The following is a 20,650-nucleotide window of genomic DNA, read 5'->3' on the forward strand; positions in this document are numbered from 1 at the left end:
CGTAAGTGTAAGCAACAGGTTCCTTCAGAAAGTTCAAAACAAAATCTAAGCGTTACTAACACCAGGGTTTCTAGGAATCTTACTCTGAGGTACTATCAAAAACTGTGATAATTCCACAAACTACTATAGTAGGTGGTTTGTGGATAATTCACAGAAACATTGGATGTCAGATTACAGATTAGATTTATTTCAAAAGTGGATTTTGATTTTATGTTTTGTTCCCTTAGGGTGTGTATTTCCCACAATTCAAAATAAACATTGACATTGACCATATCTTTGTATATAGACTATATACAAAGACCATATCTACTTTGGAGGAAATAGCAATATCAGTTATCAGTGTAGTAACTGTTGAGTTTCAACAAAAAATGCAAAATGATGAAAAGTGAAGTGAATATGTTCAAACCTCCAGAGCCTTTGATATTAAACGAGGATAGTAATGCAAGTTACAGAAAGTTCAAACAAAAATTTATGATATATATGAGAGCAACAAATTATATTATGGAAAAGGATGACAGAAAAATCGCTATTTTATTGAATGTGGGCGGCGAAGTTGTTATAGATATTTATAATGCCTTGGAATTGAGTGAAGAACAGAAACAAAATTATGAAACTGTGATGATTGCTTTTGATAACTATTTTATGCCAAAGAAGAATGAACTGCTAAGCAGGTATCTTTTCAATATAAGAAAGCAACTTGAAGGTGAAATGCTTAAAGATTTCATTAGAGAATTGAGAGATTTAGCAGAACCATGCAATTTTGGAGACCAGAAAGAATCATTAATTAGAGATCAAGTAATCCTGGGTATTTCAAATGATCAGTTGAGAAATAATTTGCTCTCACTCAGAACTTTAACACTTGAACAAATGGAACAAATTTGTTATGCTTCTGAGTTGAAAAAAAATCAAGTAAAACAGGAGGTAGATGAATATTCCATCCTTAACGGAGTGGGTAGGTATATAATTCTTATTTATTTGATGAGATTTGGGATAAAAACATTTTTGCATTTCTACTTCTAATATTGAAACGTATACCATTTACTGAAGACACTTAATAACTACCAATTAGTTATCTTGATAGATTTGATGTTTCTTTGGAAAAGAGGATTGAAAATATATGTCATTCTTCAATGTCCTTATAATAATAATTTTTACATCAATATAAGGTTCATATTGTGAATAAAGTAATACCACGGAAGCAGTACTGTTTGTGTGTGTGGATATACATATATATATATATATATATATATATATATATATATATATATATATATATATATATATATAAAACATAAAGTAATATAACAATATAAACAGTCAGAGTAATATTGAAGGTCAAAATATAAAAAGAAAATATAAAATTTATTTATATGTAAAATGTATATATATATATATATATATATATATATATATATATATATATATATATATATATATATATATATATGTATAAGTTTCAATATAAAAATAACTGTTAAAATTCCAATATTGAGTAATAAAATATATAGGTTCAATCCACCATTCAAAAAGATCAAATATATCTATATAAACATGAACAAGAACTCTTTATGTGAACATCTGCATATTCTCTAGCAAATGCATATTTTCCAGTCACAATTCAACTATGAATAGTTATAGTTTCTCCACTATCACATTTCTCAGCATTGCACAGTCACCAAGGTGTGTTGAGGACATTTAAATAGCCATTCAAACCATCCAAAATGTTGCTGATTTGGAATTGAAAACAGGTCTTTCCATGGGAATATTTTAAACTTCTAGTGTAGTTTAAGGTTTAAGATTAGTGGAATGTTCTATCCATACTCCATTTATTACATTGAGTAATGTTTTTCATAAATTATATATTGAAGGAGCTTCTTCTTGCTTAATGTTTGATTGATTAATTCATTGATTTTTTTTTGTCCTGTTTTTCATGTGATAAAAAAATATTTTATTTTGCGTTGGTTTTGCCCTCAAAGTTCTCTCTACAAATTAAAATAATGAATTGAATTTCTTAACCTCAATTAGTAGATTTGTATCTACTATCTTGAATTAACTAATACTTCAAGATATTTTTAATCATTGTGCAGTTTATTTTAGCATATAATTGAAGGATAACATAGATGTTTTCACATAGAGGTTTGAAACGGTTCCCTTTATGGGAAGAAGAGGTTAATCAAGAAGAAGAACTCAGGTAAAAATCAACAACAATATTAATATAGTAGGTAGTAGAGCATGTAAGGACCGTCTACTTCTGAACATGTAACAAACATCATTTTACCAGTATAGTAGGGAGCGGATCGAGTAAGGTCGGTCGACTTCCAAACACTTAACAGTTATAGCCAGATGATGACAAATGAGACTCTCGAAACGTCGTGAGATTGAAGATAATAGCACATAACACAGATCAAAACCCAGAAACCAGTTCAGCATATTCCTATCCGTGAGAACTTTAGATTTAACATATATATGTATGTTTGCATTTAAGATGCATTATCATGATTGGATGTCTTATTGGCATCTGAAATATGAAATTCATACAGCTTTATTTTAGGTTGTTTCCATCAAGCTCCTAATATAAACATTGAATGCATCCCAGAGTTGATGGAGATAGAAAAACAAGAGCCATTTCAATTGCCTGAAGGATTGCCTCCAACTGTTCTAAACCTAATGGATGATTTGAGGAGGGCAGGAGAAAACTATAAGGGTGATAATAAGAAAGATTTTTTCACAGAGGAAGTCAATTCGAATTTATTAAGGCAAGGAGATAAGCTAATTTTATAATGAGTATGTTTGTATTGGATGAAGTCAAAAACTATTTACAGTTCTCTGTTGATCCCATAGATGGCGACTTCGTAAGGGGAGATGTCACCGCCCTTACCCAGGCTTGTCCTTTAAGGAAGTTGAGTCCAGCAATGCATTTGTGGTTCAGCCCTGCACCCCTGATAAGATCTATGACGGGTCGAAAAACAGTGCTACCTGGTGTTGAATCATGAATGTGTTGTAATTGGGCTCTTGTTTTCAACTTTTAACTGATTTTGTAAATTCTTTCACCTATAGAAAATTATTTTGTCAGCAAGTAGCATGGGCTATATTCAATTTTTGAACAAATAACCCCATGAAAATTGCAATAATATAACCCAAGCTATCAAAAATTGCCTATAAAAATCATTAGTTGACCAAAAATTATGCCAGATTAAAAGTCTAACTATAATACATGAGTCATAATAACCGCTTTTTTCCAATTAGTCAATAAAACAGCAGTTCAAGTAAATAGGTTGATTACGTTATGTACATGTATTCATCTCTGAACTATTCAAATTATGTGTCATGATGAAGTTATCCTTGAGCAAGGCATCCTTGGGCAGTGGAGGCAATTGTCTAGTTTATCTTAATAGCAATAGGCCAATCATCAAATTGGCCAATATTTAATGAGAATGCACGTGTTTGTTGATATAATTTCTCAAATTGGAAACAAAAGTTTCACTATACCATAGCTTCTCTAAGGTATTTAATATCGCTTCTAGATGTATCATGATGGCGACAGGAGAAGGTGCTTTTGTCACTTCTCTTCAGTGAACTTGAATTAACAAAGTGTAAACATTGTTCAAAAATTTTTAAAGACAAAATGCATAGAACCATCTAGCAAGCAGAAAAAACAGAGTGCAAACACGTTCCTGATTCCCAAGTTGACAATTCAAATAAAGATGTATATCTATCAAAAGAAGCACACCTGAAAGAAGAAAATTCACTCCTGAGGCAAATCATAATTGATAAGGACACAATCATCAAAGATAAAGAAACAATTCTACTACCAAACGAAAAAATTTCTTATGTGTAGATAGAATTGGCAAGTTGCAACAATATTCAGATTTAGTATTAAAAACAATGAAAGAAAAAAATGAGGACATGATTCCAACAACCAGCAAAAAGATGATTAATACTTTCCACAAAAATAACAATTTGCTTACCAAAACAAAACTGCTAGAAAGCTCTAATACATAGGGTGATGCAGGTATACAATTGAATCAACTTTCTGCAGAACTGATGGAAATTTAGACAAAACAGAAATGTGATGAAATCATAAAACTGGAAATAAACGATTCTACGATGAATGGAAATAAATCTAACAATGACGAAGAGATGAACGATTTCAAAATAGTTACAAGGAAAAGAAGAAGTTTCAACATTGGCAGTGAAGATGGAGACGGTGAAATGACTGGAAATGGAGAAACTGGAAAGAAAATCTGGCTCTTTATTACAAGGGTACCTGACGACATAACATTCGATGGAAAGCCAGATAAAAAAATACCCAACTAAACCACGAAATAAAACAAGCAATCATTTATGGTTGGTATAGAACCCCATCTTTAGCAGCAAGTTTATGAATCGAAATTTTGGCCAAAAAATATTCTGTTTGATCGCTTCAATTTTAAATAAGGGAAACGCTTCTTGTATTATCCCCAAAGGACATAGCAACAAACAGAAACCAGTGAACAGCCAACTCATTTTTTATAAATAATGACAATATTAAACATTTTCACAACACACCGGGAATTCTTCCCAAAGTGTCTCTATCTTTTATCAGAATATTCAGTGTCTAAGAAACAAAGTTTTAGCTATTGAACATCTTCTGAACCGAAACACTGCAATAAAGTTTGTCTGCCTCACAGAACATTGGCTGACACAAAATGATATTCATTATTATAATTTTTCACACTTCAGAATGGTAAGTTATTTTCGGAGAAATAACAAAAAAAAGGGTCTTGCATTTACATACACAATGATATCAATGCCATTGGCTCACTAATATTATTAAATACTCAACTGAACAGATTTGTGAAGTATCAGCATGTTATGTGAAACAAGTTAATCTGATTTTAATAAATGTATATAGGACTCCTTATTATAAAAATCTGGATAAGTTCTTATTTTTAATGAATAAAATATTAGAAATTGCAGATAATTTTAATAATAATGTAGGTATACATATACTTGGTAGGTGATTTCAATGTACATTTTAATGATATCAATGATTTAAGTACTCAAAAGATAACATAACTCTTCATGTCATTTGGTCTATATCAAATGATAAAAGAAAAAACCCATATCAAAAGAAATTTTCTTGATAACATATTTAGTAATAATGATCTTGCCAATGTACCCATGGACCCTCTAGGACTATCCGATCATCCCTTGGGATATACAACCAATAACATAGAAAAACTAAAGTCATATTTGCAAAAAGAAGATTGGTCCAGTGTATATACGAGAAATGATGCTAAAGGAAAATTTAGTAACTTTGAATTCAAATTTATGTTTTATTATAACATTAGCTTTCCACAAACTAAAGTAAGATTTGAAACAAAGAGAGAATCAAAATGGATAAGTCCTGAGGTTACAGACTCAAAAGATACTTTAATCCTTTTGAACAACAAAAATATCTATAAAACTTGTAAACGGCAATATCAAGAAATATTATTGGAGGCAAAAAAGCACATTTCCACATTATATTAAGTAAAATAGATAATTACAACAAAACTGTGTGGCAAATCATCAACTCCAAAACAGGTCTGAAAAATTAAAACCTTAAATGAACCACAGAAATCTAATAGCTAACCAGATGAATGACTTCTTTATCAATAATATAAACACAATTCTATTGCATTACCCAAAATCTGATGTTGAACCTATTACTTTTCTGGAAAAAAAAGGAGCACAAATAAGTCGATGTTCTTTGGGCCTGTAACGACAGATGAGGTGAGAATTATCATAACTAAGTTAAAAAATAAAAAACTGGAGATATAAACGGTGTGAATGTTTTAGAAATAAAGAGCACCATTGAATATATAACTCAATCCTTAACAGATATTATCAATACTTGTCTTAGTGAAGGCTAGTTCCCTCAACAATTAAAAACATAGAATCCTGTCAATTTATAAAAAAGGTGTTACATCAGAAACAACATTTTTTCGACAGATAGCAATACTGCCAGCTTTCTCAAAGATTTTTGAACATATAATTCACGAACAACTAGTAAAATATTTTGATATAAATAATCGACATCTGATGCAATACACTTTCTTACAAATAGTATAAAAGACGCCTTTGATAACCAAGAAAAATATGTGAGCGTTTTGCAGCATTCGATTTTGTAGGTTACTCAATTGTATTGGCCAAAATAGATTTCTATGGGGTGAGAGGTGTCTGCCTACATATGATAACGTCATACCTTAACGAAATATATCAAATTGTTGATTTGGGAAATACCAAGAGTGAAAAAAAGAAAAATATTAAGAGGAGTGCCACAAGCATCAATATTGGGGCCACTTATGATTCTAATTTATATAAATGACCTGCCTCACTTGATGAACTTGTCAGATATAGAAACTATATTGTATGCAGATAATGCAACCTTGAGTAAAAAAATATATATAAAATGGATGTTACTCATATAATCCATACTGGCATATTAGAGAAAGCTCGATCATGGTTCACACCAAATAACTTGATTATCAATGAACAAAAAATAGAAACACTAACTTTTGAAACAATTTGCTTAAATCTAGATAACAAAAATTCTACCAAATTTTTGGGAGTACAAATAGATTATAACCTAAAATGGATAGACCATATAAATAGCATGTGTAGTAAACTCAGTAAGACGTTTTTTGATATCAGAAGAATTAAAAAAACAGTAAATCAAAGTACGGCACTTGCAACATATCATTCACTTATTCATTCAGTCCTTAGGTATGGCATAATCAATTGGAGTAATGCATAGACCTGATAGAATATTTATCGTTAAAAAATCTGCAGTAAGAAGTATAATCTTGGGGAATGAAGTTGCAAATCTTGTTTCTAGAGCTAATTTCGTAACTTGCCATTCAGAAGATTCAAAAACTTATTGAAGAAAATATTACCCAAACATCCATTATATGAAATTGATCAATTTTTTGAAGTTATTCAAGAAGAAAGAGGCACTTTGTGGTCACCTCCTGAACTTATACTCAACTTTGAATCTATTAAAAAAAATCTGTTTTTCCGTTAACCAGCTGTCGCACCCCTACGAACGACAACCCTCAGAAGTCGAAACATGTGCGATCTAAGGAATAACGAGGTCTTTCCTTTTAAAGTGTGATTCCAAACACGGGTTGGACGATAGCAAGTGAAAAATCGATTGTTCACCCTAGTGCTTGAACCAGCGACCAACACGGCAGCCGATTTGAGTGAGTGAACAAAGCACCCACGTCGGCTACCGACCGACTGATATAATATGTCGGTTATGCGATTTATAATTTGTAAAATACTCATTGGAATTGTATCTTATTAACTTTTACTTCATATGAACTTTGAATTATCCGAAAAATACTTTTCTCTATTCCGTTTGCGTTCCTTACATCCATATAAAAGTATTTGTTTTGAAAGAATTTTGCTTTCGTGTAATTCAATGTTTCCAGATTTATGTCTGAAAGTTACTTCTTTGCATGATCTACACATCTTTTATAGAGTTAATTTTTGAAATCGATTGCTTCCTTCCTTTCTTTGGAAGATTCTCACATTTTTTTGTTTCAAGATGGAGTAGTAGATAGCCAAAACTTTCTTTCCCAAAAATATATTTTTACAAATTTCTCAGTGTTTTTTAATCATTTTTGGATTCGTACTCACATACAATCATTTATTAACTTCTCCTTTAACTGCTATATAATTATTTCTGATTTTTTGAAATAATAATATACTATATTCTCTAAAGACTAATCATATTGACGAAGCTGAGGACAATCATAATGTTTAGAATAAAAAACAAGACAAAACGTGTAATAAAGTATATGAGGATATATTATAACCAAGGTAAATATAAAATGAATATATGCATAGTGTTACCATTAAAATTAATATATGAAATATCATATTTTCTTAAAATCTATTTAATTACTTCATAAAAAAGTAACCATCTAAAGATGAGTTCTTATATATATTTTCACTTTAATGAAATGAATAAAAACACATTTGTCTAATTACCACTAGTTGATTTCATTTATACGACCGGTTTCGGTCGGTCAGTCACTGACAATTGTCCAACTTATATTTTCAATAATGATATGCCATTCATGAAGAGTTTCTTTAATCTCTCGCACTTTTGATTTCTGTAGTGAAAACGTGCAAAATTTAGTAACGCCTTCTTGAAGGAGCAGAGAGTGTAGAAAAATTAAAAAAAAATAAATAAAAATATTTTCCTATAAAATGTTCTCGTCTTATTTTTCACAGCTTTAAATACATACTCATCTTGATATACCCTGTGATTATGCTAGATATACTAATTTAGTAAATAATTATGGAATTAATTTGTTGAAACACCAACAGATTATGGGAAGAAATAAAGCTATTGAATAAGTCACTCAAGCCTAAGATTTATGAGTACCTATCCCAATATGTTAACATATCAAAAGACACATTGATTCGTCGATCGAAGGGTTTACGTTTATCCGAAGAAGAAAAGAAACTGGCTAAGCTCAGAAATGAACTGAAAATGTTAATTGATCAACAGATGCCCGCTCTTGAGATGGGGTTTCGAAAACGATGTGACGACTTCTTGAAACAGAAGTGAGTTTTTTTTGTATATTATATACAGTTTAGATGTGTATGTTCAATCTGGATGAAATTGATAGTTCAAGGTGTGTAACAGATAATTTGCTCTTTCCGGGTTCTCCAGGTTTTTGAGCCTGACGCTTCGTCTGCAAGTGAGGCAGATATTATCAAAGGCGATGCGGCAATGGTCGAAGTGAACTTGTTGCGATATTCAAACTGGGAATGAAGCTGATGTGTTTATATTTTTTTAATATTGGGAGAATCTTTTGTGTTTTAAAGTGCTGGTATCAATATTTTACTTATATTCTAGCTGTCTTCCTCATAGTTAAAATTCTTATGTTTATGTATTTTGGATTATATCCTCCAGTTTTATCTAGAACTTGTATGTAGTGAGAGGAAACTTGAAAACCCTCCGTGAGAACGTGTTTTAAAACTGCTGATTTGTTTGTTTGGCAGTAGCAGCAATTTCTTTTATGCTTCGTCAAGCGCGTTTCAACGCTTTTTTTCGTGCTGGGAAAAAATCACAAATATCAGGTGCAGCTACTGGACTGAGTCATGGCCAGTGAGAGAAATCGTATCTGCGTAAAGTTTGGGTCGGTGTAGACAAAGAAAGTATTAGGAAAAAAGGAATAGAAACTTTTGTTTGCAATTTTACGTTTAAGGTCCGAATAATCTTACAGATTGATGATTTGCTGCACATCTTGAGGGAGAGGCTTCTTACCGACCATGATTCAGTCTGGCAGGTGTATTCGGTTTACTTTTGACGTACGTAATAGAAATCTGGGTTCTTTAGCTGACTTGAGACTATTTTCTACTATTTTAGCGGACATGAAAATTGCTCTGACTTTATGTTTTTCGAGGATTCTTTCAATCTGGTATGTCACACCACTTATGAAAGACAGAAAAAATGTTCTTCTGAAAGCCATTGTCGAGCCAACTATACAATAGAAAACAGTCTCAGTTAACCTAAAGATCCCAGGGATTTATAGTACACCATGAGTATACCGAATTACTTGTAGTTGTGACTTTTTTTAGATCCGAACTATGAAAATAAGCACGCTGGATTGGGTATAAAAGAACATACTTTCTCAGAAAGCATTCATGACATAATACTTGCAGCTATTCAGCAAGAAATCCATAAATATACTATACAGGTACTTCAAAACACAAAGAGTGTTCGAATAATTCGAGAAGGGTGGTAACGAGCAGGTATGAAAACAATCAGTCGTCCGACATCCAGTCCCATTATGAGTAGGAATCTGTTAGGAATATCATCATCTAGCATGACAAGAGGTAAGATTTCAATCTAGCTGAAGTGCTAAGTAGGTTGAGAAAGCGAGCAGTGGTGGATGGTATAGAGATTCTAGGTTCCACACGTATCAAGCTTGTTGAGGAAAACCTTCATCTTCAGGCACTCAACTCCGAGAGGAAGCATTGTGTTCCATTTTTAGTTTGCCTATCGCAGCAAGGTAGATCACTCTGACCATTGGCGCACTGCCTTTGATAATGTCTGCTTCAGTTGCAGACGAAACAGTAAACAAATTAATGATATAGAGATCAGTATAAGAACTCTGAGGATATACCATTGATCCATACAGATATTGCTAAAATAATCAAAATGTTTTTTTATTGAAAGAAAATTAGCAAATTATTTTACTAATGATCTTATTTATGGAAACATATTTTTTCAATTAATTACAGGTTTGCTAAAGATAAGGATGATGGACAAATCAAAAGTCAGAGGACTCCTAGAAGACAATACCATTGGAATGAACAGTCGAGGTGTGTACTGAGATCCTATGTGATCTATACATATGACCATAATTTTGAATATGTAAGATAATGCTTGTGATGGAAAAAACTCTGCCCTGAAATTTTCAAGTATTTGATTTTACAAAATAAAATCAGTTCGGAATATCCAAACATTACGGCAAATAATGGGTCTCGAACTCGAATCTGAAAACTTTTCAAGGTTAATATAGCTATAATCATTTTGATTGAAGAAATGCTAATTCTATACAGTTATAGACAAATCCTTTGCTCAATTTTTTGCTTATTATTATTTTTCATGTAAAGGTTAAGTTACAAAAGATACAATGAATATTTTAATGTCATTTTTAATCACATTAATGCTAAATCCAATTGACCGCTCACTTTATTTTTTTATTTCTTTGGTTTTGAAGAATAATTATACCCACTGAATTTTGTTAAAGATTTCTCCTGCTGAAAATGTGTCTTCAATACTATTTATTCATAATGACACTCAAAAGAACTACAAAATTTTTTTTGATGAAAAAATGAATATAAAAAGAAACGGAAAGGAAGAATCAAATATCTATATGTTATAAAAGTAACAATGTTTTTTTGGTGGGTTTCCGTCATTGGAAAGTGTCTGGGTGGCTTAAATGCCCTGTGGTATTTTGGCCGGTTCCTATTGGTGCAGTATTGTATGATTGATAAACTGAAATCAAGTCGGCTAAGTTAGTCTAGCACCTGTCGTAAAAGTATCTATAGGAAAGAGAAAATTTCTACTGAAAGATTGAATTTCAACAGATATTAAATATTCAGTTAGATACAAATATGTCTTGGCAGAAGAAACAAGAAGGATTGATAATGTTAAATCTTTCATCTATATGTATGTTGAATGATTTCATCTCTTAAGATTTTTCACTGTTTACGATATCACTCGGTTCTGATTCCATTACATTCAACTTGTTTTTTCTTGCTCTGAATAAATCAAATATTTGAATTACAGAACAACTCCTTAAATTCAAAGTCTGCATCGAAAATAAAATTTTTTAATCTTTCGATTTTCTTCAGGTCCTTAACTTTAAATTCTTCATGTTCATTGGTTTTTGTTTCCAAAAATTCTGTTATATCTTCATTAACTTCTTCCGAAACTTTATATAAATGAATTCATAGTTTTTGTGTGGCACCCATGAGTTTACCCTGGTTTCCTTCTGAATTTCTTATATTTCTTCTGTTTCGTTTACTTTGGGTTTTCCATTTTTTCGTGGCCCTGCTTGTCCATATCACTTTGAAGGGTTCTTTGATCCTCAACTAGGTTCGTTGTATCATTGAGTTTTAAGTTAGTCTCAAACTGCATTCTGAATTCTGAAGAAATTTGATTTCTTTTCAGAGTTAAATTTCTGGGCATTCCCCCCCCTGTCCAGAGGGGGAGGGGAATGCCTAGGGGCCCTGGCTCCGCATGAACTTGACTCAGATCTGCTATCATCTTCATGGCTCTACTCAAACTGAACGTTTTATCTTCTTGTTTGTTCTCTTATAGGGTTAGAACGCCTTAGTGCAGGCATTTGTCCTCTCCTTTCATCCGGATGTCTCTTTAAATTTGCCTGTACTTGGGTTACATAAGGTAATATCCTTTGTGTTGGTTTTTCTGTAGGTTCATTGTTTCTAGGAATATTGTATTGGGTAGTATATTGAATGTTAGGTCTTGTGTATTAATTTGTATTTGTGTTGGTTTTTCTCTGGTTCATTGTTTCTAGGAATATTGTATTGGGTAGTATATTGAATGTTAGCTTGTAGCATACAAGCTTGTATCTTTCTTTCAGGTATTTTTCTTCTTTTTTGGTGTCTGTACAAAAGCTTTTTGCTTCATTAGCATAACTGTTATGATATACTGAACAAAACTTTACACACATTTCATTTATTACATTTTTTTACAGAAATTACAGTGTTTTCTTAGATCGCCAGGAATGTCAGTTATTTTTGGCTATCTTGTTTGAATTTCTTAACAGATGCTCCTTCCAAAATATGAATGAGAGTATTCAATTTCAATTCAAATTCAAAATTTACTTTATTGTCCGAAGAATAAATTCTTATTGACAAAGCCTTGTGGGAAATATAAATAACATATAAATGAAATCACAAAAGTAAAATCAATAAAAGTGATAACATGATAACATGAACTGAAAAGAATAATGTAAATAACAATAACCTGATACAAACGTTCAGGATATAAGAACATGGTCAATAAAATGGAATAAATCAATTTAAGCTAAATTTAATCAAATTAATAAAATACTGTAGGTATTACAGTTAGTCATACTCAATTAAAATTATCATCCTAGAATTCTGCTAAGTTATAATAAGGTCTCACAGAAAGCAAGTTTTTCAACTCTTTCTTAAGAGCACTAAGGTCATTTATGGTTATTATAGCTTGAGAAAGGTGATTAAACATTTCGAGACCGTTTTAAATAATTGAATCTTTAACTGTGGTCGAAAAAGGCAGCGGTAATTTCAAGCTGAATTTGTGCCTGGTTTGATACATTGGCTCTTTGAAGTTGTTAAGCAAGTTCCTATTTTTAAAGAGAAGGCAGATTGTATCATATATAAATAAGGAGACCACAGTTAGGATTCTGACAAGATGTCCTAGACTTGGCTTTACATATGCATCGTATTGCACGTTTTTTTATTAGTAATACAAAAGCAAATACCATGATGAAGATGGGATTCATAAAGGTAATGATAAACCATTCTAGCTACTAGAGATCCGAGCTCTAATGCAGTTACTCGTATTGCATAATATCCAGAGGCAAGCTTGGAGAGTAATAAATAAACTGGAAGCATCTGCCCTGGTCAAGCACTTCCCAGAAAAATTTCATCAGTATTGGACATGTTATATATTGAAAAAGTAATACTTAATTCGCACCATCTCAATGTTCTAATTGTATAATTATTATTTGATTTTTTCTTGCTACCTACCTAATTTTTCATGTTCAGTGGGTAATTATATTGTTCATTTTGCAAAATTGAAACATCTATTGATATTCATCACAATGGAAATTTGGAAAAGGATACTCGATAAAAAAATCTGTAAAATTAATTTTTTTTTCAGTGAATAATTTTGAAAACCAGTGTTTTTAACTTTCCGTTTCATTTAGACAAATTTGACGAATTAGTTATTGCTCAATTTAATATATTATTATGCCGAATCATGATTTTTATAATTTTTTGTTATCGGTAATAATAATTTGAAAACTACATAAATTTTGAATGATCTTCGAAGGTCCCAATTCGGTGAAATTACCAATACGAAAATGTACGGATATACCTATACATATATTTTGGAAACGATGTCGTACAAGAATAAATGACTTTCAACCTTAGCTCTAGGGTAGCGGGTTGATATAAAAAACAAATTTCATGAAAGACTTAGAGAAATTTATGAATTTTGCATATAGAAGTCACTTTTCTATACCACTTTTTTGTACAGCGTTTGGTTAGAAAAAACTCCAGTCGTAATAAGTATCGAAATTTATAAAAGTCGTACAAGAAAATTTTGACAAACTAACCTCCTCGTGAGTGGAGTTTTCACTTTTCCAAGACTTTCACATGCGCCACTCTCAACTGACAGCATTAGAGCGAAACTCATTTTCTATTACAGTATATACTATACTTTTCAAGAGGTATGGACTTGCGGTCTATTACTATATAGCTGAGTTGTCCAGCTTTGTTCAAGGATTTAATATTAACTCGTGTGGTAGTTAAAATGGAAGGATATATTTCAAATTAGAGGTCGGCGGGTTTTGCTTTAAATAATGCTACTAGTGGGTAGCCATACTAATACAAAAAAGACTTTGAAGAGGTCACAATATTCCACAGTGTTCAACAATGATCTGGGATGTTCCAGACTATTCTGGAACATTCTACAATATTCCAGAATGTTCGGTATGTTGTGGCGAACATATCAAAAAAATGTTTTCTAAGTCATTTATTCGCAGATGAATCAATAGAGTAAATGATGCTTATCAAATACAGAATTTGATTTTGTCCTATCCAATATTAGCCATAGATTTATGGGAAATGTGGCAACATCAACAATCTGCACATTGAAAACTGTAGATAACTCCACATTAATTAATACTTTAATTTCTTCTTTAATACGGTTTAAATCTCATTACATTTGTCTCTTCATTGTTGGGAAGCATATTGGAAGAACTGCACCAATTATTGAGGATACTTTCAAAATGGTCAGAAATTACAATATATAATACACATTTTAGATTTTGGGCGATAATCCTTGGATGTAGGGCAATAATCCTATGGTGATTTTAAGAAAAAATCTTCGTATGGACATAGGTCCGCTACCGCTTTATTTCTGTTTTTCTTTCAATTTTGATATATGTCAAGTACGCATAAAAATAAATTTTTTTTGTGATAAAGATTCTATTAATGTTCAGTGGCGTCCCTGTTAACATGTCTGTCATATAGTTTTTATCAAAATCATGATACGCCACTTTACTTTTTCCAAATACATATTATTTCAGTAATTGTTTTCTATTTTCTCTTGAAAATGGCCCGTCAGCAAGCCCATACAAGTAATGAATCAGGTATTTGAAAAATTCACCATGTTTTCTATCAAAAACAAGTTTTTATGACTCAAATAATATCACGTATCTAGAGAGAGAAGAGTCAAAATCGTTTAATGAAATTAGATCTCTCGATATTTCTAGCCCACAAAAATATTCTACTACACTCCAACGGCTGATTTCGCATAGCGACAAGCAAACGAATACATTTCATTTTCTACCTCAAAAGCCGTTCGCCGACCGAAAAAAGTCAGGAGACCATTTTTATGAGAACATGGAGGACAATCACATAAATATTTATTTGGAAAAAGGACAGTGACGTATCATGATTTTGATAAAAAATATGGCAGGACTTGTTAACAGGGACGCCACTGATGATAATTAAAAAACCTCTACCACGAAAAAACTATATTTGATAGAACTGATTGCTACTTGATGGAAACCATTTTGCTCACTCTGCATGTACCAAAATTTTAAAAAAAAACAAAGCAGTTTCAGAGATATTAGTGGAAAAATGATTTTTTAATTACATTACAACATTTGTATCTCAGAAATAAAGCGGTTGCAGTCCTACGTTCATATGAAGAATTTTTCCTAAAATCATCTAATAATTATCGCCCTTCAGGACCAGCATTCAATTATGGAAATCCCTGAATACTGCCAATAAAAACGAAATAGATCAATTAAAAAAATAGCAAAACATAGCCACGAGAGTTATATTAAGAAGACCAAGAAATACACCAATCAATGCCATGCTAAAGGAACTGAAATGGATGTCTGTGAAACATTTTTTATATTACCGAACAATGATACCGGTATATAAAATGAAAAATCACTTATCACTGACGTAGGAACCTGAGTAGTTATATTGAATACAATGAAAATCATCACCATCATAATACAAGAACTCATAATAATACATACCTTAGAGCGAAAATTTAAAAAATACCTAAAAATACATTTATTGTTAAGATAAACAGTACAAAAAAAATTGAAGAATGTAGCTCTCTTGCATTGTTCAAGAGGAAGTTGCATTTTATATTTATCTTTCGTGTTTGTGTTATTTTTTTCCAGAATTTTAGTTGACCAACACATTGTGCTGTCTTATATTTGACTGTAGGTATAACGTATTAGAAGTTTTTTTGCTGAATAGAAAGATTCATGATATTTTATAATCAATACGTTTAGTTTCAAAGCTTAGATCACACCTATTAGAATTCATCAATGAAGTGTCATTTCCATACACGGTGAAGTGAGCTTGATTCGCTATTTTATTCGTATATTATGCTAACCTTGTAGCTGCTTTGTTAATTCTAACTTATACATTTACATTTGAATATTGTGAATAGGTGCTTAGTAACTCTGCTTATTGTTTGCTGAATTGTAATGCGAGATCAGAGGCCTGACAGCCATGAAGAGAAAATTATAATCAGAAAATGGACTATATCAGGTAAGTCATCATTGAGTATTCAATCCTAGCTTTGATCAGACCATGAAACATCCGAACGGACATTCTTCTTAAACATTTTATTGTATCATTTATTTCATAACATTTTATTATATCATTTATTGGGTGGTTGCATATGACTTTCAACTCCAAAACATCATGCAGAGAATTCGTGGACACAATACTCCAAAAAGAGGGGGGTAAACTGCCGATACATATTTCTAGCTATTGGCAACATTAGCGCGGTGCAGCCGAGTGCAAAGATTGGCAACACTTGATTACCAAAAATAGAAAACATCACATATCCACGATGGCACATAAAATCGATTTTATGTTACCTAGATGTTACCTAAATGTGATATTTTCCAATTTTGCTAACCAGGCTTTGTACATCTTTGCACTTGGCTGCACCGCGCTAATGTAGCCAGAACCGCTGTGGTTTCAGTTAGAAGACCTAGCAGTCATAGGAAAACTCCCAACATGTCCACGTAGACAGCTTCACCTTCCGTCATGAAATATGGATCGAAATTTTACTCGATGTAGAACAACAACCAATATTACCATGAAAAATAAACATACTGAATACATGTCAGTTGTAACAGAAACTATTTGACGTAAAATCAAAACCATCCAAGTGATAATTAGCATAGAATTTATCCACAACGAAGTGGTAGGTATGCTTTTTCTCTATTTCAAATGCCAGCAACATTATTTAATATTGGGTGTCTGTTGATGTTTATTCTTTTCCTTTTGCATTTACTAATACATACTAATTCCGAGCTTTATTTTAAACCCTTTGCAGTATATTCTTCCATGCAATGGCTTGTTATCTGTTATTAAACCATACATATCATTCTTAATGAAGACATTGGAAAATCTCGTGGTCTTTCATTAAAACTGTTTTAAAGCCGAGTTTTCTTATTTTGCATGAGCAATAATACATACAGTTTTTATTGACACTTGAAATACATATAGGACTACGATTTTCGAAATTTTCACACGTCTTCTTCGTAGTCAACTTTCGATTCAATTCTTAATTTTTTGCATGTTTGTATATTAATTTTAGACACTTTGAATCTCCGTTCGATAACTTCACACATTTGTGCTTTAAGGCAAGATCCAGGTAGTCTTAGCATAGCCATGTTGTCCTTTGGAATATCCAAGTGACACTGCGATTTATTGAATTCAATTCTCACAAGTTCTATATTAAATCTATTTCCAGCAGAAGCTAGGATTGTCCTCAGAAACCCATAGTACAGGACTAAAGTGGTTGAATTGTTAGTTCTGAGGTCATTGAAAACCATATCATATACAATGGTGATATTTTATCAAAAAAGTTACCTACATACTGAATCGGAGTTCTTCACAAAAACTTACATTGGATAGATATTATATTTGAAGTAATTTTTATTGTACATGTCTCAAAACAATTATAATATCATTTGTTTTCATGAATCAATTAAGATATGTTGCAGATTCATGCAAAAGTAATTGTCAGTTTTTATAAAATGACATCGTCTAGGGCCAATTAGATATACATCCCTGTCCGAAATATCTCAAGAGCGTGGAATACTCATTGAGATTTTTTTCTGATTCGGCCGTTACTTGATGAAGATCCATAGTCATTTCATTCAGTGATTTGAATACCTGTTGAAGAAGCTACAGTGTTAGCGAAACATGTCGTGATTTATTTTTCAAATAAAGTTTGTGGAAATCAAATCGTGAGGTGTAGTTTATGAAATTTATTGAGATTTTGGAAACACCTTTTCAGGCTCCATATTATTGATTTGCTTCAATCTGCAAGATTACCTCTTAATCCGACTTGGTAAAAATAAGAAATTCATCAATTTTGTAGTTATCATTCAGCAACACTTTCATAAACATTTTTATTTAAAATATCTTAGGAACTACATCAGATGTCAAAAAACAGTACTTCCGAAAATGCGAAAAACAATGAACAACTTTTTGTCTATTATCTTTGTATATACAAAGCTTTTATTATTGGTGTTGGAAAGCTTGAAACGCCACTAATGCAGTATTACCAAAACAATTTTTTCAAAACCTAACCCCCAAAATTCAAGAGGAGTGAAAAATTAATGAAATAAATTAAAGTTTGTGAAGTTTTTGAAACTAATGGTGTCTGATACCCAAGAAAGTTTCATACATGGTTTCTAACTTCAAACTGTCTCTTACATATTGAACATATTTCGACCTTATTTAAACTTTGATAAAGAATTTCCTAAGATTTGGATGCTGCCCAGAAATAGATGACCGTCTCCCTACGTTTGTTTGAAGGTGATTGACAATGTTTCGTGATGAATTTCACTAGATCGGACTTCCATTGTCTATTATATAAAATGATTTGAAATCCCTGAAACAAGTAAAAAAGAATAATTAAAAAAGAATAGTTGAAAATAACAATTATATTAAGCAACAATAAACCTGAAATGAAATGATAGTAAAATAACCTACAAGTAAAAATATAATAATTGAATAAATAAAAATTAAAGGAATGCAAAAAGAAAATAATAAAAATAAAAAAGTGTAGAGATTCCAAGTCACGTTAGTTCACGACGTTTCGATTGTTGGTATCTACACTTTTTTATTTTTATTATTTTCTTTTTGCATTCCTTTAATTTTTATTTATTCAATTATTATATTTTTACTTGTAGGTTATTTTACTATCATTTCATTTCAGGTTTATTGTTGCTTAATATAATTGTTATTTTCAACTATTCTTTTTCAATTATTCTTTTTTACTTGTTTCAGGGATTTCAAATCATTTTATATAATAGACAATGGAAGTCCAAACTAGTGAAATTCACCGTCTCCCTACTTGGACGCTGATCCCAAGTGATAATGGGGTCGAAAGTTTCTTCATATAAATCGATAGGATCGTATGGATACGTATGGATATCATCCACGAATCAGGGATATTATTTTGTTAGAAGAAAGGAAACATATTCTCTAACCATATTAGCACCAATGAAATGTTTGATACTTTGTTCAATAGTTCAGGTCAAATTCGATTGAAAATACTTGGTTGTTTCAACTAATGCCGTGTTGTTTCAAACTTTTTAAAATCTGTAGATTCAGTATTGTTCTCATTTTCAGAAAATTGGTAAAAGATATATGGAATATTAAAAAACAGTGCCTTCGTCTGGATGGCAAGAAGAAAGATTTAGAAGAACTGTTGAACCAATACCTTCGAAAAAACATTTTACCACTTTGGCCTGAAGGATGGATGTATCTTAAATCACTCAAAAATAAAATAGAGAACACAAGTGATTTGAATTTTAACAGTACCTCTATAAATCTTGGAAATGTTATAGCTCAAGCTGTTCAGAAATAAATCAACGTAATTTTGTACCAGAAGCAACAGTTGAACAAAATATTTTTTATAAGTTATAAGTACTTACCTTTAGATTGATTATTTTCGTCGTAAGTTTTACTTAAAGCTATCGCCAAAATAAAAGTTGACAGAGAATGAGAGAGAGATTGAGATAAAGAGAGACATAGATTTTTAAGTGTAAAATTATATCGGCATATTTATGGAACAATGCCCTGATATTATTTTGGTAAGAAATGACTCAAAGCTTAGTTTTTTTATTAGAGTTGAATTAACTCCACAGAATAAAATCAGATTTGTTAAACGAAAAAATTGTTTCTCTTTAAACAATTTCCATTTTTCCAGTCAAAAAAAGTAACTATTTTATTCATTCACGAAGTTGATGGACTTTTAGTATATCCTGCAGTTGAAAAAACCACAGCAAAATAAAAACGAACTGACATTTTTTCATTTCTCACAACTTATGAATCAATGAAATGAATTATATTACTTTCAACAATCTTCAATCATGCATAGGAAAATTGATACCTATATCAAGTTTTTATATTTTTTTACCTGAATTTGATTATCAGATGATAATATTTTCATACTTCTTACACTTCAATTTTTCCAAAAGACTTTGATTTCGGTGGAAATATTCTTTGAATCCTGTCTTAAAATAGGAAACAAAAATGATTATTGTATTTTTACAGCTGAAATTGATAACACCTTCAAGATAATTATTGAGTCTTTCTAGAAAGTGTTATTATTAATAAAATGAATGTGATATCAATTCAAAAATTAGAAACTAGAAAAGTTATTTAGAATGCAATACTTTTGATAGATTTTTTATATTGCTTGGATATAAGTCGATCATTATTTTATTATACCTATAGTAATTGTATGCTATATATTGCTTCTCGGTCCTTGGCTAAGATCGAAGTGCAATTGTATGCT

General features: G+C 31.3%; 1 protein-coding gene across 3 annotated transcripts; it reads left to right on the forward strand.

Annotated features, from left to right (window-relative positions):
• Window positions 1–118: 118 nt before the first annotated feature.
• Window positions 119–19,740, forward strand: LOC111512842 (ubinuclein-1). 3 transcript variants are annotated; one of them, XR_012466025.1, is made up of 6 exons: window positions 122–952; window positions 2,552–2,756; window positions 8,362–8,601; window positions 10,288–10,368; window positions 16,268–16,368; window positions 19,480–19,612. XR_012466025.1 is itself a non-coding variant. In XM_074177870.1 (5 exons), the coding sequence occupies exons 1-5, from the start codon at window positions 376–378 to the stop codon at window positions 19,715–19,717; spliced, it is 1,341 nt and encodes a 446-aa protein (XP_074033971.1). In that variant the 5' UTR covers window positions 123–375; the 3' UTR covers window positions 19,718–19,740. The 3 variants fall into 3 exon arrangements, 2 of the variants coding, with proteins under 2 accessions (XP_074033972.1, XP_074033971.1); XM_074177870.1 differs by lacking the exon at window positions 16,268–16,368 and having other exon boundaries at window positions 123–952; window positions 19,480–19,740; XM_074177871.1 differs by lacking the exons at window positions 8,362–8,601; window positions 16,268–16,368 and having other exon boundaries at window positions 119–952; window positions 19,480–19,740.
• The last annotated feature ends 910 nt before the right edge of the window (window positions 19,741–20,650 follow it).

This window comes from Leptinotarsa decemlineata, unplaced genomic scaffold (genome assembly GCF_025532065.1).
Source record: "Leptinotarsa decemlineata unplaced genomic scaffold, Ldec_3_MD MMD2_tig00003308_RagTag_RagTag, whole genome shotgun sequence".
Taxonomy (NCBI): domain Eukaryota; kingdom Metazoa; phylum Arthropoda; class Insecta; order Coleoptera; family Chrysomelidae; genus Leptinotarsa; species Leptinotarsa decemlineata.